The sequence below is a fragment of the Siphateles boraxobius genome, unplaced genomic scaffold (genome assembly GCF_051911475.1).
Source record: "Siphateles boraxobius isolate OS27281-9 unplaced genomic scaffold, OSU_SipBor_1 6, whole genome shotgun sequence".
Classification (NCBI taxonomy): domain Eukaryota; kingdom Metazoa; phylum Chordata; class Actinopteri; order Cypriniformes; family Leuciscidae; genus Siphateles; species Siphateles boraxobius.
Genome location: NW_027509186.1, coordinates 30,764,561 through 30,787,228, shown reverse-complemented (window position 1 = coordinate 30,787,228; position 22,668 = coordinate 30,764,561). Strand labels below are relative to the sequence as shown.

At 37.6% G+C, this 22,668-nt stretch overlaps 3 protein-coding genes across 7 annotated transcripts; 2 read left to right on the top strand and 1 right to left on the bottom strand.

Moving 5' to 3' along the window:
• The first annotated feature begins 1,341 nt into the window (after window positions 1-1,341).
• On the top strand, window positions 1,342-3,446 carry LOC143716360 (dehydrogenase/reductase SDR family member 11-like). The gene is made up of 7 exons (XM_077208880.1): window positions 1,342-1,538; window positions 2,089-2,298; window positions 2,401-2,495; window positions 2,600-2,729; window positions 2,844-2,936; window positions 3,026-3,091; window positions 3,277-3,446. Exons 1-7 carry the CDS (start codon window positions 1,407-1,409, stop codon window positions 3,316-3,318), a joined length of 768 nt encoding a protein of 255 aa, XP_077064995.1. The 5' UTR covers window positions 1,342-1,406; the 3' UTR covers window positions 3,319-3,446.
• Window positions 3,447-3,927: 481 nt separating this feature from the next.
• Window positions 3,928-7,519, top strand: LOC143716359 (dehydrogenase/reductase SDR family member 11-like). 5 transcript variants are annotated; one of them, XM_077208877.1, is made up of 8 exons: window positions 3,971-3,992; window positions 4,289-4,487; window positions 4,891-5,100; window positions 5,205-5,299; window positions 5,387-5,516; window positions 5,600-5,692; window positions 5,769-5,834; window positions 6,064-7,519. In XM_077208877.1, exons 2-8 carry the CDS (start codon window positions 4,356-4,358, stop codon window positions 6,103-6,105), a joined length of 768 nt encoding a protein of 255 aa, XP_077064992.1. In that variant the 5' UTR covers window positions 3,971-3,992; window positions 4,289-4,355; the 3' UTR covers window positions 6,106-7,519. The 5 variants fall into 5 exon arrangements, 3 of the variants coding, with proteins under 3 accessions (XP_077064993.1, XP_077064992.1, XP_077064991.1); XR_013195979.1 differs by lacking the exon at window positions 3,971-3,992 and having other exon boundaries at window positions 4,250-4,487; window positions 6,064-6,797; window positions 7,269-7,519; XR_013195978.1 differs by lacking the exon at window positions 3,971-3,992 and having other exon boundaries at window positions 4,250-4,487; window positions 6,064-7,142; window positions 7,227-7,519.
• A 1,118-nt stretch (window positions 7,520-8,637) lies between these two features.
• proca1 (protein interacting with cyclin A1) lies at window positions 8,638-12,004 on the bottom strand. The gene is made up of 4 exons (XM_077208875.1): window positions 11,398-12,004; window positions 11,162-11,294; window positions 10,452-10,586; window positions 8,638-10,343 (listed from the first exon to the last, which is right to left on the bottom strand). The coding sequence occupies exons 1-4, from the start codon at window positions 11,927-11,929 to the stop codon at window positions 8,822-8,824; spliced, it is 2,322 nt and encodes a 773-aa protein (XP_077064990.1). The 5' UTR covers window positions 11,930-12,004; the 3' UTR covers window positions 8,638-8,821.
• Between the last annotated feature and the right edge of the window lie 10,664 nt (window positions 12,005-22,668).

Here is a 22,668-nt window from a genome sequence, read left to right as displayed (position 1 = left end):
AACTGAATATGCTGAATCATCCAAAAAAATAAGTTTGTTTTTGGATGAGCGAGGAGGATTTTTCTTGAAACCCTCCTTAACAACATGTGGTGATATAGGTGTTGTTTAATTATTATATGTTGGTGATATAGGTGTTGTTTAATTATTATATGTTAGGCTTTCTGACCCTAAGACTCAACTAATCTCTGCAATTCTTCATGTGATCCTTGGAGAGTCTTTAGCCACTTGAACTTTCCTCCTCAAGGACAATAAGGATTAAGACAATATAGAAACCTGTCCTCTTGCAGGCAGATTTGTAACATCTTTAGTTGATTGGAACTTCTTAATTATTGCCCTGATGGTCCAAATGGAGATTATCAGTTCTTTAGCTATTTTCTTACAGCCACTTTCTATTTTGTGAAGCTCAACAATCTTTTGCTGCACATCAGAAATATGCAGCATATTTCTGATGTGCTGCATGTTTGCAAATACTCAGCACATATTTGTGATTTATTTTTACAGCCATATTTGATCATATTTACCAGGGGTGCCAATAATTCTGACCACAACTGTGTATGTTTTGTAGATTGTTCAGGAAATCTTTTTTTATACATTTCTGTTTAGTTCTGTGTCTGCAGTTCTGACCTGCTATTTTTGAATGCGCTAATAAAAAGGAGGGATTTTTATCATGATTTTCTTCTGAAATTGTTTGTGATGAAAATATCAAATAGCTTTTTTCTTTGAAATGTAAAGTGCCAGCTGTTGGACAGAGAAAATTTATGAAGTCAAGGAGAAATAAATTAATACATTTTATTACAAACATGGTTGAGGACAGGCTTAAAATAGCTGAATTTAGCTGCTTTTATAAACATGAAAGGTTATGTGTAGTGTTTTTTTTAATTGTTGTTTTTCAGTGAAACCCACCAATAACCATGCTGTCAGTGGCATTAAAACTGAATATACAGTCAGCACTTAAGTTTTCATACAAATTTATGCAATATAGCTACTGCATTGAGGGCGAATTTTGTAGCATTGCAGGAACGTGATGTTTCCAAACGAAAGTGACTCAGAACAGAATGGGACGCAGAATTTGCAGAAACAATCTTAACGGTTATACACGTTTACTGTACTGTATTTTACTGCTACACTGGAAAATGCGGAAGATGCATTAGCAAACTGCAAAAAAAAAAAAAAAAAAAAGAGCGAGCCCTATTGTTTGAATTCACAACAGTTAGGCCTACTTGAGACCGCAAAAAATCTCGGAGGAACAGTGGGAGTGATCAGGCGTGCCACAGTAGATCGTGCATTGCTATTGGCTAGATTCTTAAGACTCAGTGCATATTCATTAACAACAGGGAATGCACGTGAAGTAAAGATCACTGCAAACTGGCAGCAGCTCTTCTGTTAGACTTTGGTGAACTTGTAACATGGATCGCTGGAAAGGCAGGGTTGCTCTTGTCACTGGGGCATCAGTGGGAATCGGAGCTGCAATCTCAAAGTCTCTTGTGCAGCATGGCATGAAGGTGGTCGGATGTGCCAGAAATGTGAAGCAAATTGAGGTAATTTACATTACGCATTTGTAGCAGAGGATTAAAGGTTTGCGTATATGATGAACTGAATGTCTGTTGATTCATTAGTGATTACCTTTCTGTTTACTTTTTTAAAGTTTGACAACACTCTAGTCAGTTAATGGAGAAAAAAGCAGCATGAACATTATTCTAAATTTCTCACTTGATTTTTCACACAATAAAAAAAGTCATACAGGTTTAGAGGAATATGAGGGTGAGAAAATTAAGCCAACTATGACATTTCTGTCATCATTTAAACACCTATGTCTTTTGTTGGCCACATCACATTTTAATAATATAGGCTAATCTTAATGTTTGAAATGCTTTACATTACAACCATTTCATATTTCTTATAAGACATATGCTTCAGGGAACAATATGTTCATAAGGAAAAGTTCAAAAATTGGTAGGCATGCTATAATAATTAACCTCATTCACAATTTGTTTGCTTGCTCTGCTATTGCTTGCTGTTTCTCTGCCAATGGTTTTGAGCTTTGACCCTTCATGAAATGTAGATCTCAAAGTGTTTTTCCATTTATAGAATTTGGCAGCAGAATGTGTCAGTAGTGGATTCAGCGGTACTCTGTTCCCGTATAAATGTGATCTGTCTGTAGAGGACGAAGTTTTATCCATGTTCTCCTGGATCAAAGTTCAACATCAGGGCATTGACGTGTGCATTAATAATGCTGGTTTGGCTCTCCCAGAGCCTCTATTGAGTGGCAAAACCAGTGGCTGGAGGACTATGATGGATGTAAGTATAATATCACATAATAAATATATAGATATGTATTTCCATTCTGACAACATGCAGCTAGAGAATGAGATTTTAGTCCATTTTTTTCAAAATGTTCAGGTGAATGTCATTGCCCTGTCAGTGTGCACCCAAGAGGCTTACCACTCCATGAAAGAAAGATATATTGATGATGGCCATATCATTAATATTAATGGGTACTATAATGTTTTAATTGACATTTTTAGACATATTTTCTGCATTAATATTCCTGTGGCATGCACCAAAGAATCCTGACTCTAAATATCGTACTATATTTTAGTATGTGTGGACATCGTGTTCTCCACAATGCTGATTTACACTTCTACACTGCCAGCAAATATGCTGTGACTGCTCTCACTGAAGGTCTCCGTCAAGAGTTGCGCATGGCCAAAACCCACATACGTGCCACAGTAAGAACAGGATAAACAAGACATATTTTCGATAAACACTTTATCTATGAAAATGAGTGTTACATGTCCAATGTTCAAATGTGCTGGCACTATAGATTGCTCTTTCTTTGACAGTCTATATCTCCTGGTTTAGTGGAGACAGAGTTAACCTACCGACTCTTTAGTCAAAACCCAGAAAAGGCTGCTGCTACATACAAAAGTATAAAGGTATAAGTATAATACAAATCCTGATTCTTGTCTGCAGAGCATAATAGGTCATTGTTTACCTTTATAAAATTTGGAAATCATATTTACAGTGCCTGCAAGCAGATGACATAGCAAACGCCGTGGTGTATGTCCTCAGTGCACCTTCTCATGTTCAAGTAAGTGTCATCCATCACTGGAGAAAACTATTGTGCTGCAGCATTAACATGTTCATGTTTGCTGTCTTTCAGTCATATGAGATCACACTTTGTTAAATTTTATTATATCCACATATTTTTAGGTGTAAACTTATTTTATTTATTATTTTATTGTAATTTAGAGGTTTTTCCTTTGCTCTGTGTAGATTGGTGACATTCAGATGAGACCAGTGGAGCAGTTGACATAAGATAAACAGGATCAAGTACCAATATCAGGGACCAGCATTCACATGAAATCAAAGACAGTTCTTATCTATCCTGTAATCTATCCTGTTCTTACTGTCCAATATAATCGAATAAATAATTGTCGAGTCTCTACATTAAATTAAATGCATTTTGTAAAAACACAAAGCACTACTCTGTTTCATGATGATTTTTACATTTTTATTGTAGTAAATGAAATGATTTGAAAAAATATGCTGGTGTTAATGAGTAGCTAAAGGTTTAATTTGACACAATGTGATAGCCTACTTTATGTGGTTTTCCAATAGCTCTTTCTGGTTTTCTTGTAAGAAAAAAAAAATGCCAATATTCAATAGCGAACTGAAAGCATGCAATATCAAGGATATAAAAAAAGATATTTTTTTAAACTAACATCTTATGTATTGGAACCTGCTCATTATATGAATTTTTATGACCTCTTAATGAACTTTTCTCAGATTTCATCAAAAATATCGTTGTGTTGTGTTCTGAAGATGAACGAAAGTCTTGCGGGTTTGGAACGACACGAGGGAGAGTAGATTTTTCATTGTTGAGTGAACTACCCCTTTAAGTAGGCTTTTGGCCAGAAGGGAATCGGGGCAAAGGTAAAATACAAATCACTGCACGGGTCGGGACGCTTTTATGTTCAATTCAAACGCAAGTGAGTTTGTTTGGGATGCAGAGTTGTTGTTTGCCGCACAATGAATTTTGCTGTCATGAATATTTCCTAGTGTCACTTACAATGTTTTACTTTGATTAAAGCCTTGTTTATGGATCTTGATTTGCTATTATTAGTTATTTCTATAGTTGGGACAATTGCTTACGAATTAGACAAAATTGCTGCTATTGTAAATACCGTGGGGTCTTTTGCATTAGCCTATTTTATGCGAAATTATAGGAGAATCGGAAGTGTGTTGCTATTGGTTAGATTCTCAGGGAGTGTTCGTTTACATAAAGGGCTGCAGTGAAGTTCTGACTACAGACTGGCAGCAGCTCTTCTGTTAGACTTCTGTGAACTTGTAACATGGATCGCTGGAAAGGCAGGGTTGCTCTTGTCACTGGGGCTTCAGTGGGAATCGGAGCTGCAATCGCAAAGTCTCTTGTGGAGCATGGCATGAAGGTGGTCGGATGTGCCAGAAATGTGAACCAAATTGAGGTAATTATACAGCTATCTGCTGAAAAATGCTTTGCCGATGATACTGATTGATGACAAAAAAACGGCATCGTGTGGAAATTGAAGGTAGTGAAGATATTAAAGACGCCTCGCACGACATGAGCAGGCAAGAAAGTGTTTGTACAGAGATAGTCTGTGTTCACTATTTATTAAATACCTTGATAATTTATTTGAATTTAATTTCTATCATGTAATTTAAAAGATGTTTAAAAGGTGTCCAATCTTAGCAAAAATGTCCAAGATTATTCAATAAGAACAATGCAATGTAGCCTACAGTAGGCCTATATTGGATTCCTGCAAAATATATGATACAACAGCAGTAATAATGGTTCTGACCTTAAACCCGTCATGAGATATGAATCTCTAAGAACTTTTTCTTTCGCAGAATTTGGCAGCAGAGTGTGTCAGCAATGGATTCAGCGGTACTCTGTTCCCGTATAAATGTGATCTGTCTGAAGAAGACGAAGTGTTATCCATGTTCTCCTGGATCAAAGTTCAACATCAGGGCATTGACGTGTGCATTAATAATGCTGGTTTGGCTCTCCCAGAGCCTCTATTGAGTGGCAAAACCAGTGGCTGGCGGACTATGATGGATGTAAGTAACTCAGCAGGAACACAAATAAGCAGGTATTCCTAATCTGCCAATAAAAAGAAAGTGTGATGTTAGACATCTCATCTCAAAATGTTACATTTTTACAGGTGAATGTCATTGGCCTGTCATTATGCACCCGTGAGGCTTACCACTCCATGAAAGAAAGAAAAGTAGACGATGGCCATATCATCAATATTAACAGGTACAGTAGAATTCCATTGCACCTTTTTATGCATATTCCTGTTTATGTCCAGGTACCAAGCATTCAGGACCTTAAAATGTGTTTTAGTATTTGCGGACACCGGGTTATCAACAACGCTGATGCACACTTCTACACTGCCAGCAAATATGCTGTGACTGCTCTCACTGAAGGTCTCCGGCAAGAGTTACGCGAGGCCAAAACCCACATACGTGCCACAGTAAGAACAGGATGAAAACTTTTCTAACTTTAAAACTAAAGTTCTAAGACTTGTTGGCACTAAGATTGCTCTTTCTTTAACAGTGTATATCTCCTGGTTTAGTGGAGACAGAATTTGCCTACCGGCTTTATTGTGAAACCCCAGAAAAAGCTGTTGCTATGTACAAAAGTGTAAAGGTATAGACAAATTCTTATTCCTTTCTACACGTTTTAGGTCATCATTTTTTTAAATATTTAAATATCATATTCACAGTGTCTGCAAGCAGCTGACATAACCAATGCAGTGGGGTATGTCCTAAGTGCTCCTCCTCATGTTCAAGTAAGAATCATTTATCACTATTTTGCGGTTAATGTTTGCAGTCACAATTTTCTGATAATGAGGTGAATGGGATACTTTGGTGATGAAATTAGCCTCATGTGACAAGATGGAGAATGAAATCTATTTTCTCTATGCTGATACAGAATCAATTTGAACAGCAGTGGGGAATTTCCTTGGTAAAATCTTTATTTAATGGCTGTTTTTTTTTTCTCTATATCTCTTTGTGTAGATTGGTGACATTGAGATAACGCCCGTTGAGCATCTGATGTAACATGAACAGATCAACAGGATCAAGAATCTCTGACACCTTGTGGCAATTATCAAGTAGAAAACACTGCTCTGCCTCACCTTGAAGTAAAATTTTGTTTTATCATTTTATTTAGACTACATTTTTAGAAACTAAAATACTCTTGGTTCTTTTTTAATTAAATATTAGAACAATTATCTGCCTTGCAAAATGCAGAATCGGTGTCATTTATTTTGCATGACGTATTGATGAATATTCAAAGACAAAGAACCCGTGCTGATGCTTCTTCACAAACTTTACTTTAGATCTGAGTTTACAGCTCAGCATTGCATTATTGGCTTGAATAAAACATTGACTGAGGTATTGAGTTTAGTAACACAAATTCATAAACCCTTGTAACCTGATGCATTACCTAACTCAATACCTTAATGCACTTTTGAAAAGAAAATTTGTCTTGTGGAATCAGTAAGATTGGTTTAATTTTACATAGTAAGAAACATTAACAACTGAACAAATTATGCAAGAATTAATGATGATAAAAAACTAAGACATTCGCTTGTGAAGACTTGTGCAGTCTTTTATGATACATTTATACATCACATTCACTTTCATTATATTAAAGAACAGCAAAGGTTTTTCAAACATTTACCTCTGTTTTACGGGTAAAGAAAATCATATGAGTTGGAACAACTTGAAAGTAAGTAAATGACAGATCAGCATTTTTGAATTGACAGCACTATTATATCCATGACCAGACCTGATTTTCACTTTAAAATGAATTGTATTTTGATTCCTAAAGTGTGTGTGAAGAAACTACCAAATGGCTCTTTTCTTGGTTTTTCTGGTTCTCTCTGAAATCAAGCGTGACAGCTGTTGAATATTAAAAAGTACTAAAAGTACTGCCAACGTTTATCACGCCAAGAGCTGAAAACAACACCTTAATAAATTATTTAACTTGTCGAATATGATTGAGGTTAGTGAAAGAGTGTGACACCTTGTTAAGTTTACTATACAACACTACTGACAACAGTAGTATAGTACACTCTAAAAAATTCTGGGTTGTTTTAACCCATATTTGGGTCAAATATGGACAAACCCAACTATTAGGTTAAAAAATGTATTTGAAAATGTAACCCAACGGCTAGGTTTGTCCATATTTGACCTAAATTTGTGTTGAAACAACCCAGCATTTTTAGAGTGTATAATAATGAAAGGTATTAAAAAGTAAATGTTGCTTTCCAATTCCTTTATGATGACTGATGTTGCTCTTGCATTAGTTTTAAGAATCTGTTGCTGCTCTTGGTCCAATGTTTCCTCATGCATGAGTGGCATCTCAAGGAAAGTTACTGAGCAACCAGAAATGTTCTGTCCAAAGTTTATAAGGGAAGCATGAAGTGCTCATTGTTTTGCCATTAAAGTATTAAAACTGTAAAGCGGATTACAATTATCTTGCTTCAAACCTAAAATAATATTAGTTATTTAGTGTCTTTTATTTAGTTATTTAGCCACTTTTCATACGTTTTACCCCCTCACATTCATTCTAGTTCCTCTGCTGCCTTTCGATGACCTGTCTTGTCTCAGCATGTGGACAGAACGTGCAGTTACTCAGCAAAAGCCTCTTGTTCTCATGGGAACATGTTCCCGCCCTCTTAACACCATTTCCATGACCGTAACAGCAGGAAACGCGGTGGAATCAATCATGAATTGTCTTTTATGCTTTGTAAGTGATACTATTGTACTGTTTTTGGAATGTATATTATTTCATAATGCCTACACCCTCCGAATGCTGGATTATTTTTCCATGTCTGGGAACCAGGGAGCTGGTATGAGACTCCACATTGTTTTCATGTGCTCGTTTCTGAAACTGCTGAGTACAGCAGGGTCATGGAGGAGGAAGTGGGTGTGATGCAAAATGGTGTGATGTTCTGCTCAGGCCATAATATGAATACATTTGGGTGGTCCCTCATTTGAATAATGGAAATCTCACATTTGGCTCTCTTTAACCGTGTAATCGTCACACACTCACACATACACACACACACACGTATATATATATATATGCCTATATGTATATTTCCACCTTGACCAACTTTTGTGGTTACTTAGACATTTAAAAACCCTATTGAAACATACATACTTTCAAAAGCCCCAACCTTAATAGTTCATATAGGTCAGATCCCCCAAACCCCATAATTCGCACCCTGAAATGGCATATTTCAGACTGCGATTCTGCGAAGGCCACACTTTTTAACAAGAGCATGTGAGGGTCAGCTGATGGGAGATTTGAGTCCAGTGTTACAATACTCATTTCAAGTCGGAGGGTGGGTGAGGCACCTAAACCGGATTATCCTTTGAAAAGAATGTGATCCTTTCTGCTTAAGTCCACTGTCAAAGGCCTAGGAAGGCCAAAGTCTGTGCTAGCACAGAAACTTTTTTTTTTTTTTTGGTACTGTAAATAATCAGGTTACCTGGAAGTACACTAAACACTTAAAACTCTGTTTTATTAAAAACAAAACCCATATGTTTTCTTAAACAACGATATATGAGAACCACCAGTGCTCTTATTTACTTTATTCAGCAATCATGTCGAGAAACACATGCTTTATAAAATTGATCTGATCTGTCAGTCTACCATCAATGGAGCTATAAAAACAGAGTAGGTAAAAACATGCTGCTTATTAAAACAAATTTGCTGCATATCATAAGGCAGCCTAGAAGATAAGGTCACACCATGTGGAGCTTATTGAATTTCACTCTTAAATTTTCCACGCTTTTCTTGGTTTCCGCGCTCCCTGTTTCTCTTCATTTTCGTGTTCCTAGGTCTGCGGGTAGCCATGTACGGAGTGTTAGTCTGTAGAAGGGGAAACATTGATGCCGTATTTATCTCAGGATCCTTCAACTGAAACGCAGTGTCCTTTTCCATCAGGGTCGGGAGGGGTGTTGTGTCTGCAACGTCAGGCAAAACCGCTTCATAGCAGATTTTGATCACACGCCTTCCACTTCTTCCCTTGGTGTCCTTCAAACCTTGTTGTCCGTTTTTTGTTGATGATGATGATGATGATGTGAAGCTTTCCATTGGGTTTTCAAGTCGGTCCAACCCCAGGTTCTCTGGCATGTCAGTTGGCCCGACAGTCGCAGAACTTGTGAACAATAGAAGATCCTGAGAGCTGATAACATGAGGGGGTTCTTCTGTAGAGGAAGCAATGATTTTCCTCATTCTTTTTCTTCCTTCTCTCTGCCTTGAACCTGGCCTTCTGGTTCTAACAATGGGTGCTTTTTGTGTAGTGACTACAGGTCCCTTTTCTTCAGTGTACTGTGTACTTTTCATCACCTCCTTTCTTACGGTATCACCTGGACTTCCGGTTGTTGGCGTTGCGAGGGTAACGCCTTCGGTCGGACTTGTTGAGAGCGTTTCTTTCTTGAAATAAGGTTGGGTGACTTCTGTGGACGGATTGTTTTTTCTTCGCTTTTTCTTCCCGCCTCTTTGTCTGAGCTTAGCTCTGATCTTATCACGGACAGCTATGTGAGCTGTAGGAGAGGAAGAGGATAACTCTGTGTCATTTGCTTGTCTGTGCTCTAGAATCTCTGGTTCTTTATCTGGCTTTATTGAAGTGGTAATGCCAACAACATTCTGATTATCACTCATTGTCCTCTGAGGATCATCTCTCATCATCTTATTGGAAAGCGGCCCGTTTCCTACAGAGTCTAGCTCAGTGTTCATGAAATTGTTTTCTTTAATGCTAAACCGATTCATCTTCGCTGATTCCTCCTTGAAGTTGTTCTTACCCATGACCTCTTCTGTTTGACCGGTTGGCGGTGGCGCACCGGCCGTTCCTTCATCGACCTTTAACACGGCATCAAGTTTTTTATTCTTCTTCCTGCCTTTACCCTTCCCTCTTTTCTTCTTGTTCTCTTTTTTCTTTTTCTCAGAATTTTTCTTCCTCTTCTTCTCTGACGCCTGAGTTTCTCCTTTAGCTGTGTCCGTGGACGAGCTTTGCGAGGTGGAGACTGTGGCGAGGACTTTAATGAAATCCTCTGCAGCTGTCACCACATTTGTAAGCGAGGGCTCCTCTGGGGTGGCGGTCTTTGATTCAGAGAATGACGACTGTGTTGTACTTTCAGTCTTGTTCTGCTTTTCTTCGTCTGATTGTTTCTCCTTATGAGGAGCGATAGACAATACATCAATGACATCAATCCCCCCGAAATCATATGGGATTGATTCTTTAATCACTGCAACGGGAACTCTGTCATACTTTTTACACCTTTATGATGGAGAAAAGAGTAAAAATTGCATTAATTTGGCTGCTGGAGAGTATACCGGAGCATAAAGAAGAATTTTTTCTTTCAAATTCCTGGAATTTGATACTTACACCCCATACCAATGACGCTCAACACACTGCTCTTCAAATGAGAATTCAAAGCAAGGAGCTTCGATCACATTAAAGAAAGCCTGTCCGACCACTCGGGATGAAGTGTCATTTACAAGTCTTAGGCATTCCTTTAAGCTGTAAGAAGCACATATAAATATAGATTTGTTGAGCATTTTCACATTAAGATAATTTAGCAGTAAATCTCACGCTTAAACAAAATTTTCATTTGAAAACATACCAAAAAAAAGTGGTAATCTGCAGCAATCATTAATTTGATTTTATTTCTACCTGATCGAACCCTTAAATTTTGTTTTGCTGGTGTAACCTATTTATAATATGTTGATTGTAATATATAATTTGGCATTGAATAACATTGAGTTAATTTAACTTAAGTTATATGGACATTTTAGGTTAACATTTCTTTCACTGTAGGTAGTAACATCATCAAGATTTTAGGTTAAAATGTATAATTTTGCATAAGTGTCCAGTTTTTTTAAAATCATTTTAATCACCTTTTAGTCTTAACATGAAATTGTAAAAAAAAAAAAAACATTTCCATGTCTCAATTAAATTAACTTCATAAAAACGACAAGTAAGCAATAGTAAGATTTTTCTTTTTAAATTAAAGTAGATTTAAAAAAAAGTATAACATGCATGCTGCAGGACAGTGCTGTCATCAAACTTGCATATCGTCGACCACATTAACTTACGCATTGTCGCAGTCGCAGTGGCTAAGGGAGTGCCATTTAAAGTTGGTGTAACCATAGTTGGAGGAGAATGCATGAATGATGTATGGGCAGTGATCATGGACGCGGCAACATTTGTCGGTCTCTTCGAATTCGCCTGTAGGTAAAAAATACATGCACTATTGGCTAAACACCTGCTTACAGTCCGAAAATTAAAATCTCTACTCATTACACAATTAAGTTAATTAAAATCAACTCACCTAACTGTTCATAATGATCCGCGATGTTTCCTGCACCACACCAAAGTGTCCCGGGATAAGTGAAGCCTCGCTTGGTTCTCGTCTTTTTATTGTTCGCTCCATCAGAGTTCGGCTCTTCTGCTTGTTTTGTTTTCGCGATCACGTTTCTGTCGCCTTTTGATTTCAACTTGTTACAGTTCGCCTTCGCTTCGAACACCCCAGTCAAACTCATCTTTAAATCGGAGCTCATTTGGTTTCTTAGACCAAGTCTGCAAACATGCATGAAGGATTTAACTTGCATTTCGTTTTGGATCACAGAGCAGTCGACCAGGCTGCCCTCGGAGTCATGCACAGAGCGAACCTCTTCAGCTCCATCGGTAACCTGGTGAAGGTGATACTCTCCGACAACTGAACTTTTGGCGCAAAGAGTGTTGTTGAGCATGTAAAATAGCTCTTTGCTCTCTTTTTCGGAATCTAAAGATTGGCTTAAGAATTCGCCTTTAACAAAGTTCCTGTCTAGATAAGACAGGAACACGAAAAACACGGACCACATCGCGGCGGGCGGCACTTCAGCACCACGGAGACTCAGACAGCACCTTGTCCTCTTCTGTTCAGCGAGGACCGGCTTCTTCTTGTCTGCCGCCCGCGGGGATTCATATATTACCGGTCAATAATGGGAGGGGTCTGTCATTTAATTAACCCTTTCCTCCTCCTATGAACTTAAATAGCCTGGTGCATCTGTTTCCTCCTCCTTTCGTCTCTGTGGCAAGTGAACAATGTTCAATGATTGCCCATTTTTTATGCAAAAACCTTTTAGATTTGCAAAAGGCAAATTCTATTTATCGTATTTGCGAGAGGAACATGTTGCAAGGTTTTGTTGAAACCACCTTTTGTGTTAGGCTATTTTCTTTTTATTCATTCAATTAAAGGACAATAGAAAGCTAACATTTCAATTGCAAGCATAAAACAATGCACACGACATGAGAATTACAAGTAGGCCTATTTAAATGACATTTAGACATGAACTCTGCATAGAAATGCCAAACAAAATACGTGGGATGTGGGTTTTCAAACAACCTTTCATTAAAAGTTAGATTACAACGCTAAATAAGCGCCCACATCACCTATAGCCTATAGGCTTGTATGATCAGTATCTTATAGTAATTATTTATCACGTTTAAAATTTTTTAAGATAGTTGAGTGTGCTATAGGCGCGGAAAAATTGGAACATATTGGCAGAATGATTGATTTTTGACCTCCTGAAAGTCATTCCGTGCACAGAGGTACAAACAATCATATCACATCATATTTACAAATAGTCATAGCATATTTTTAAATGAAATGCAAAAATATTTTGAATGCAAGGTTCTTTTTTAATTAACCCATTTGTTGTGTGCACGAGCATCATTATAATGTAATCCCAATGAATGAAGGGTGTAATTGATATCTGTGTGTTGACCGCAAGTAACCCCAGCGCTCTCCACACCTCGAGATTTACTTTGGTGACGCAGAAAGGAGGAGGTTCCTTTGGCGCTTTCCATAGTAACAAGAGATGGGGTGATTCTTCCGACCCAACGAGATTGGGCATTCTAGTTTCACAAAAGAAATGGGTAGTGACCTAATTTGGAACAGTGGGCTTTTTCAATGCAGACCAATGAAGATCTCCACGCAGTTATTGAACATCAGTCAGCCTTTTCCTATGGTTACATGGATCTTAACTTTGGGACTTTAATGGTAGCAGGCGGGGTACAAATGCAAACGTGTACAAATGCACGTTTGTACATTATACATTGCTGCGATCAAGCAATTAAATATTTAGATTTCCAGTGCTGTATTTTGTTTATTTAAAAAAATATAAGAAATAAAGAAAAGAACAAAAAGATGATATGACTTAAATTCTCTGAGATTCGATTTTTGCAGGAATATGTTACTATATTAGTTAGCCTATACTTTTTGTAAATGGTGTTACATTGTTGAAAGGGGTTCAAACAACGAACCAAGAAAAGAATAAGAATAATTCAGAATTTGGTATGTGCAAGCCCTTATGCAAAAATATTTATGGTCGGCTTTCAAATAGCTCCCGCACTGATTCCAACAGTGGGCTTTGGCAAGGAATTCGGATTGATGGGGGTGGAAACAAATGATGTAAAATCAGCAGAGGCAACATGCGACATTGTTGGAAAATCCGCACGATGTATTATTAATTTAATTCTCATTAAAGACCTTTGCCAGGATTTTAATCACTGCGTGTTTCACATACCTGACGAATTGCTATTTCATCAAAACTCACTGTGCAATTTCGAAACACCACATTTCTTTCATGTTTATGATACAGTATAGCCTATTTCTCTCAGTTCTTGCAGCATAGGCTAAATCTAAAAAGTTGCCGGTTAAAGTGAAAACACCATATGAGATCAATTCTAATATATGAGGGCTATGAGAAATCTCTGCAAAATATATATTAAAGACCATACTATTCAATTGCATACAATTGTCCATAGCATCATAATTTCGATCTGTTGTGCATTGTGTGGATGTACTGTAAGCTATGCCTAGGCTACCTGCAAAATGAGGTCCAATTCATTGGAATCAGGCGCCTCCTGGCACCTTTCACATAAAGATGCTTAGCCGTCTGATTATAGGATATTGCTTATGGATTTCACTGTTTTTTAACAACCCAATATAGAAAACCTTAAATCTTGTAAAATGTTCATTGCACTTTTTCAAACACTCCATTTAGCCTACACCAAGATAGCGTATAGACAAGCTAATAAATTCTTAAATCTCGTATGTTGGAAATTATATAAAATAATAAGAATATTGAAATTAATCTGGAAAATAAATATCATGATGTTTTAGCTTTCCTGTAACCCCGTGCAACAATGTGCATAGACAACTATTTTTTCCTAGCTTGATGTAATAGCCTACTACTTCCTCTGCACGGTCTGTACTGTTACATCATTAGGAGTCGTCAATAAAATAAGGGAAAAACAGATTTAAAAAAAGGAAAACATGTTGCAAAAACAAACATGAAATAATTTGGTGAATAATAGTTCATTGATTATTTGAAGCCACTATCCCACAGTATTCGCCTATTTCTGCTCATCTTCACTCCTTCAAATTTCATGACTGACTTGCACTGATGAGGAACTAGCCTACGTCACGTCTTTTTTCTGCAAGAAGAACTATTGTTCGAGGAGTCGTATGTGTTTGATCCTCTCTCTTTCTGAATCTGTTAGGTGGCCAATATTTTTGCTTGGCTCATGTGCTTGATCACCGCAGTGACAGTCCGGTGCAGGGCTCGCAACACAAGTGAGAATGCGGATTGATATCCTGATGATATGAAGGAAGGGAGCATTCAGTCCGATTGGCCATATGCGTCAGTAGCGCAACTAAAGGAATGTATTGGGCATTTCCTATTAAAACAGATCCTAAATGTATGGGTCCATAATTGTATTTGTTTATTTAGGCCTAATAGTTATTTTACCATATAAGAAACATTGCGCAGGCCGCAGGGGCTGCTGCCTAGCTACCCAGAGACAGCTTAACCAGAGAATGTCTAATAAAGGGAGAACTTCCACCCTCAGTAAAATTCTGGCTTCGGAACTGGTTGCAGTTCCACTCTGGCTTCATATGAGGGCGCTCACAGGACGAGTGCAGACTGAATGGAGGTCTATGAGATATACCCCTCAAAATCCACTTTTCTCAGGATATAATTTTTTGTCTAGTAATTTGAATGTTGTATTCGAAAGGAGATGCAAAAAAATGTTCATTGCTGGGTGTTAGATTTTTTAGAGTCACTTATTTGCTTTAAAAAGTATTTTAAAATGTCAATGACGTCATACACATCGTACCACCAGAGATACTCCTTTACGGCAATCCTTCAGTCACTTTGGTGCTTTCGCGCTCTGCACATTCTTTTCTCTCGAGGCATCGACAACACAGCTGACACAGGTAAATACACGTGCTAGAAGAGTTTTTGTTTTGTTGTTTTTAAACACCACGCCGAAAATACACACACACATTCTGGTCCCGCTTCGGATGCCACGATGCCATCAAGCGGTATCTCTGGTCGTAATCAGTCCTTCACTGACCAATCAACGTTCATTAGCAGAATTCTAGGGTGTAATGGGCAACAACAACTCAACCTGTAAGAAATCGAAAGGACATAAGTACTCGTCCATTCAACTTTCGACCTATAACCCATGTTGAACTTGCAAAACCTACAATCAAATCTGAGATTTCTCAACGGCAATCAGGTGAAAGAGACAAATTTAGCCGTCTAGCTCCATAGACTCCCATTCATTTTGCAGTCAGGGCGATCGCCCCCCAGTGGAACTCTGGTGGAACTACAACCAAAATTCGGTACAATAGGACTTAATAGGGAGTGAACAGGCTCTCCCTAGACGGGCTCTGGCTTAACCCAGTCAGACCCTGGGTCATTGGAATGGACATCACATGGTTTTTGGTTTAAACCAATAAAATGTCATGTTTTTATTATATGAGTAATCCCTGGTCACTGATTGGTCTCTGGTCAACCAATCACCAGACAGGCATGGCTAACCAACTAAAGACAGGGGGAGGAGCCCTTTCTAATCTTTTATATGCAGATTATGTTCATCTTAGCCTCATCAACTTGCACCTGTTATAAACCTGTTATTAATAGTATCAAGTATTCAAAGTTATTTTAAAGATCTTCAGAGTTGCAGAACATATTTTTTTTTAAGTTTCACATCACAATGGACATCAGGACTAGATACCAGAAGGAACCTCACAAATTAGTTGTGCAAGGTTGTGAAGTTTGTGCAAGCCTTTCGAAGCTAAGAAAAATTCTAATGTTGATGTTTTATGAACATTAATGTTAATTAATTAAATATTAATATTATTTTATTTATGTCTTTAAATTGACCATAAACTGTTCATCAAATTTTCATTGGTTTTAGTGAGAAACAGCCACAGTGGATGTGAGATGAATGAATATGCAGCAACACACACACTCACACACACACTGATGTCTTGATGCTATAATGCACACAACAATATATTCAAAACAACCAGCAAGTATACATAAACACATCCACATACTGTAACATGGAGTGAATCGCGATGATGGATTCCACTCTATAAGCTCAGCAAAGCTTTTAAAGTAACACTATGTAGTTTTTCAACCTTCATAATATATTTCCAAGACCCTTGTGATGGTACATCGACTTAAGGTGATGATACACAGGGCAACTTTTGAGCAATGTTGCTGGGCAATCTAGCCAAGCGATTGTTGCTTGGGCACTTTCCCACTGAAAATGGGCAATACATTTCTATCTGGATAATTTAGATCGGTCGTGGGCCCTGTGTCTCATCTGGTTCCCTGTTTACGGCAACATTGCCCAGCAACATTGCTCAAAAAGTTGCCCTGTGTATCATCACCTTTACAATAGGTTAAATGACACGTCTGCCATAGCCTGACGTGGTCTGTATCGCTTTTACTGGCACTATGTAACTTCAGGTTTCGGGTAGTGACCGGAGCACAAAAAGAACTACAAAATTCGACTACTTTACGGCATGTCTTTCATAAAATCATGCATCATACTCTACCTTGTCTGTGGCCATTGTTGATTCCAAAGCCGGTGCTGGATAAACAGCGAGCGAGCGCGTGGGACAGTAGGTTGCGGTAGGCTAAATTATTTACGACAGCGGTAATGGACAATTCTGCTTCCAACCTGTAGGGCGACCGCAGAGGAAAAGTTCCGTGGTGTTGCTTTAAACTCTGACTTCTTCGTGTAAATCACAGGCCAAGCGCCGATGAGTCTTTACCGATTTTTCATATAGTTGCTTTGCAGATGCTAAACAGAAACACCTTTAGGTTCCTTGGTGACTTCAAAAGATCTCCCCTTTTAACCCACTGACCCCATGCTAGGTACGAGAGGGTGGCAAAGGAGAATGTAAGGCGGTACCAATACATGTCAAGTTATATCCCAACATGTAGGTTATATGGTATATTCCTGAGTGTATGCATGTCCCCATGTTATATTAGCCTATTGTGATTCTTTAGTTATGTTAGGGAAATATTAAATATATATTATATATATACACACACAGTGTGTGAACACACCCATGCTAAAGTTGACTAAAAAGAGGAATAAGAAATCATTTTTTGGAAATTGATCTTAATGCCTTAATTTAAAAAACAACCTTTAAGGACACCAATTTTCTTTGTGAATGAATAATGTATCGTAAATAAATAAATGTTCTTCCTTAAAATACAGGTTGCGTAAGTCAGGACACTAGACACTAAAGTTTGCCTAGAGATTGGCGTGGCGTTTATTTCAGTTAGGCTAATAGCTGGTATGATTTGGATTGAGAGATGATCTTATGGAAAGTACCCCATGCCAATCTCTAGGTATGGTGAAGGGAATGTGATGATGTGGGGATTTTTTAATTCCAAAAGCCAAGGGAACTTTATCAGGATGCATATTATCCTGGATCCATGAAATTACTGGCCTTTAAAAATAAAAATCTGCCTGCCTCTATAGGAATTTAACATAGTGGTGTACTGACTTATGCACCCTGTATTTTAAGGAAGAACATTTATTTATTTACAATACATTATTCATTTACAAAGAAAATTGGTGTCCTAAAAGGTTGGATTTTTCCTCATTTTTTAAATTAAGGCATTAAGATCAATTTCCAAAAGATGATTTTTTATTCCTCTTTTTAGTCAACTTTAGCATGGGTGTGTTCACTTATGCTAGGCACATATAGCCTACGTTGATGTGAGACTGTAGGCATGGCATTCTTTTAATGTCTTCCAATCCTATCATATTTGGCCTTACAATGTTACTCTATTTATTTATGCCTTAATTAATTTTTGTTGTTGTTGTTGTTGTTTTATAATAAGTTGGGGTAAAAACTGTAACAATTCGTACTCCATCATAAAACATGCAAAATAGGCTGGAAGGGAGACAAATAACTTTTTCCCTCTCGAAATTCACATCCCTGTCTTGGTCATTCCACCACAAAATATGTGGAATGTGGATTGATTTGTCCTTAAAAAACACTGACACTAGAACATCGATGCTTATTCCCTTGAGACTGACCCCTTCCTGATTTTCCGGAAACTTTGCTTTCAAGTTAACCTTTTTTAAAAATGTGCCATTCTTTGATCTTCTCTACTTCTTTCTTTACTTTTCGTATAGATATATATATATATATATATATGTATATATTCTCTCCGTTTTATTTATTAAAGCCATTTATTATGTCCACGCGTGATTGCCTCTGTTGTTGCTCGTAAGAGTCACTCTAAACGTTTGATTCTTGTTACAAGCTTTTGTACTGTTGGTTCTATATAAAACAGGAGATTATACTTCGTGGCCAGAAGAATAATCTTTCTTAAGAGTTGTTCCATCAGTTCGACCAATTGACTCATGAAGGCGCATTAAGATCTCCATATCTCTGGGACTGAACCATACAGTGCCTTTATCATGAAGATACCACAAGAAATTTTCATTAAAAACTAAAATATAAAAGAATATTAAGATATCTTTAATACTCCTTGAGTTACAGGCATGCAAACTTGGGTCAAAAAACACAAGTGCTTTTTCCCATTTTGAACGGTCACTGTTGGCATATAATGCAAAAAAAAGATTTAACTAATAGACCTACCAATCCCTGAGTAAAAATAAAATAACGATGCCCTTATCTTTTTAAAACCATTTTACCCCCCTGTAATTTGGCTCCAAATTGTAATTTTGACCCCACTCTACAAAAATAGTGGCTTACTCAGTCGATATTGTGATAGAAATATTTGATGTGATGGCCTCAGAAGTGGTCAAAGGGGTTTTTCAACATGAAATGTACAGAAAAATGTAGACACCCACAGTCAAATGTAGACTTCCCCAAAAAGTACTTAAAACAGAACTATAAGTCTTTAGCTTAGATTACTATAAACCAATCGCCCGAACAAATTACAGTGAAGAAGACTTGAGTGACATTGATTTTTACTTAACTGTAAGATTTAAAAATACATGTATCTTTCTGTTTAATAGTCTTTCTTGGTTGTTGCGACCAGAGAGCTCCTGGCCGCGATCAAAACTTTATTCCTGCAAAGAGCAACTTGGGAGTCGTGTCAGGTATATGCTGCGCTGCTGAGGAATAGAAGTGCTAAAGATTCTTTTTCTTGAGGCTGTAATACTCTGAGTTAGTATAAATGATCCCGTGTCGGACCAGCGTACAGCTGAGAAGGACAGTGAGATTTTATAGTGCTCATGTGTGGTTTGAGGTAGTAATAGTAGCTTTTTGATGGGACGCCGTCACCATTCTTCAGGGAAGTATTAGATTGTATTGTAAGTATTCGGGAAGGGAATTACCTTAAGGTACTCTGGTATATTATTTTATCATTAACAACTGAAAGTCCGTGATGGCTTGATTGTCCGTGGTTAAGAAGTCAGATAAATAGGTTGTATTCGTATTGAGAATTTCCACAACAATATTACATTTAATATTTTGGCTTTCATCACTATTTATGTTTGTCTTTCTTCAGAAAAAAATATTTACAAATTCCAAAAATTTGAGGGGGGGGGGGGGGGGGGGAAACAGGCATTGAAGATTTTCTCATTACCTCATTATTTACTAAAATGGTGAATGTCTAAGTAATCTTTTACACACTGCCCAGTGCCTATGAGTCTGGTTTGGAGCTAATGGATTACTCTAGAAGAGACATGTAAACGCCCTCTTTAGATTAGTTAAACTTGACACCGAATAGGCTGTACAGGCCATTGCCAGGGTGAGTCTTAAGAAGTCTAGTGGTCTTTCCAGAATGGATGTTTACGCAGGTCCCCAAAAGAGAGAATACGGCTGGCACTTCTCTCTTATGGCACCAAATACAAAGGGACCAAAGTTTGCATGGCTTGATCCATCAAGACTCTATTGCAAATCACAGGTAAACAATCGCTCCTGTTGCATGCAAAACTTATAGTGTACAATGTACTTTATTGAATAACTTAGCTTTTGAAACTTTGTATCTTAAAGTCTGGAAGGTAAAGTAAGCAGTGTGATTGACAGCCATGGGCTTTATTGTTTAAGTATATACCACTCTGCAGATAAAGCATTGTGGAATTTTTCAGTTTGCGTACCAGCACGAAGTGATAAAATAAAATAAAATTCTGCATCAAAATTTATAGACAAGACAAGTAGTTTGTATAGGCATGGTTTGTAAGGAATTACAAACCTGCGCACATATATTCAAACGCACATAACTATAGAATCAATTCTTAATGCGCATGTGAACGCCATCAGCGTCTATCACAGGTTCACGTTTAAAGTCTGTTTAGAGAGAACGGTGTCGTCTTAGCGGCCCCTAATTTAATAACAAATGATCATTTAGACGGAAGTGAATCAATCAAAACTAACTTTAGCTGGAAAAACATTATTCAAGAACCACTATAAAACCAAACCAATCTCTGTTACCTTAAATTATATGTTTATCTCTGTAAAGCTGCTTTGAAACAATCTACATTGTTAAAAGCGCTATATAAATGAGGATGACTTGACTTGACTACAGTTTCTGATCTCTGTTATCTGTTACTCCTGGCTGATCCAGGCACTGTCAGATTGTGTAAAAGATCTTCTAAAACCATTCAAGAATGAGACCATTGACCTGGTGGCTGGAATAGATGCCATGGGCTTCATCCTCGGTATAAAACTTTCTCTTTTGTAGCTGGTGTGGGGTAAGGCAGTCTGAATTGGAGAGATGATATTTTTAGCTCAGTTCACATGTTGCAGGAAAAGTAAATATAACTCCTGGGCGAATAGGCTAAATATAGAGTGGGATATATTTCACGGCCTGACTTAATGAAATGTATATAGTAGCCTATCTAATCACTAGTTTGAGATGAATGAATAACTGAAAAACTGTTTACTTTTATTTTTTACTTTCTCCTCCAATTTCAGGGTCAACTGTGGCCATGACTTTAGGAAAAGGAGTTTTGGCCATTCGAAAAGCAGGTCACTTGTGTGTTGTAACTCGCAACCAGGACTACAACGACTACTCTGGACGAGAGAAACGCATGGAAGTGCGTGTTGATGTGTTAAAGCCAGGTACTCATGTATGTAAACTCGTATATATGTCAATGTAATGCCCCTCTTAAAAATAAAGATTCCAAAAGGGTTTTTTTTGCAGCAATGCCAAGGAAGATCCATTTTTAGTTCCTCAAAAAACCTTTCTGTGAACAGTTCTTTAAAAGAACCATTTTTTCTTAGTTTGAAGAACATTTTAATAATCTAAAGAACCTTTTTCCATTATAAAGGTTCATCATGGAACCATCAGTGCCAATAAAGACCTTTACTCTCAAGTCCGGTTGATAACAGAAACAGAAAAATCAAATTAGATATATTTTTAAATACAATGTTTGCAGTGTTTTATAAATTATCGATCAGCTCTGCTGTCCTATTTTACTATATAATCCCATTGTACTACATAATGACTGCAGAAATTCAACCATTTTTCCATCAATGACTATAGTGTCAGGGTTCAGTCACTTCTGTCTAGTCTATTTCTTGGTTTTGTGACAGAGCCCTGACACTCATGTTTTGTCTTGTTCTGTGTTGCACGCAGCTTGTGTTTTCACTAGCTGTGTGCTATCATGTTGTCAAGTTTGGTGTGAACACGTGGCTTATGACTGTTCTCATTGGCTGCGTGTTCATGTCTCGTTTTGTGCTTGTGTTTTTTAGTCATGTTTGGTGTGAGCACATGGCTTTTCATGTTATGTTTCCTTGTGCCATGTGCTCTCCAGTTGATTGTCTAGCCCCTCCCATCTTGTTACCTGATTATTGGTTAATTTGCCCCGCCTGTCCTCCCTCGTTACCTCCTTTGTTTGTTCTCCCCATTTATTCTCCTAGTGTTTGCAGTCCTGTACTGTTTCGTCGTCGAATGTACCCCTTGTGTCCTGTCAAGTCTTTTGTTTTCCCCTATGGGGTAGCTTTGTTTGTATCTGGTTTTATTTTTATTAATAAAAAACCCATCATCTCTGCACTTGAGTCCTCGCTCCTTTCACCACCACCACACTGGACCATCCAGTTCTATAATAGTAAAATAGGAAATTCTGAGGTATAGTGTTATAGGTATAGAGATATTCTGAGGTGTGTTACGATATAACCTTTAATTTAACTTTCTAACTTTATTACTAACTTGAAAATGGTAAAAATCAATAATGATGAATTGAATGTAAATGAAACGTTAATTAAACAGTATTAATACAGGGTTTTTGCAGGTTTTATGAAGATGAATTAAAGGAT

What these genes read in the sequence shown, in the direction of transcription:
- LOC143716360 (XM_077208880.1), top strand. Translation starts at nt 1,407, where the DNA reads ATGGATCGCTGGAAAGGCAGGGTTGCTCTTGTCACTGGGGCATCAGTG. An exon ending in GAAATGTGAAGCAAATTGAG is followed by an intron (nt 1,539 to 2,088) that starts GTAATTTACATT and finishes TTCCATTTATAG; the next exon opens with AATTTGGCAGCAGAATGTGT. An exon ending in GTGCACCTTCTCATGTTCAA is followed by an intron (nt 3,092 to 3,276) that starts GTAAGTGTCATC and finishes TGCTCTGTGTAG; the next exon opens with ATTGGTGACATTCAGATGAG.
- LOC143716359 (XM_077208877.1), top strand. Translation starts at nt 4,356, where the DNA reads ATGGATCGCTGGAAAGGCAGGGTTGCTCTTGTCACTGGGGCTTCAGTG. An exon ending in GCTGGCGGACTATGATGGAT is followed by an intron (nt 5,101 to 5,204) that starts GTAAGTAACTCA and finishes ACATTTTTACAG; the next exon opens with GTGAATGTCATTGGCCTGTC. An exon ending in AAACCCACATACGTGCCACA is followed by an intron (nt 5,517 to 5,599) that starts GTAAGAACAGGA and finishes TTTCTTTAACAG; the next exon opens with TGTATATCTCCTGGTTTAGT.
- proca1 (XM_077208875.1), bottom strand. Translation starts at nt 11,929, where the DNA reads ATGTGGTCCGTGTTTTTCGTGTTCCTGTCTTATCTAGACAGGAACTTT. An exon ending in GGATCATTATGAACAGTTAG is followed by an intron (nt 11,295 to 11,397) that starts GTGAGTTGATTT and finishes TTTTACCTACAG; the next exon opens with GCGAATTCGAAGAGACCGAC. An exon ending in CACTGCGACTGCGACAATGC is followed by an intron (nt 10,587 to 11,161) that starts GTAAGTTAATGT and finishes TGCTTCTTACAG; the next exon opens with CTTAAAGGAATGCCTAAGAC.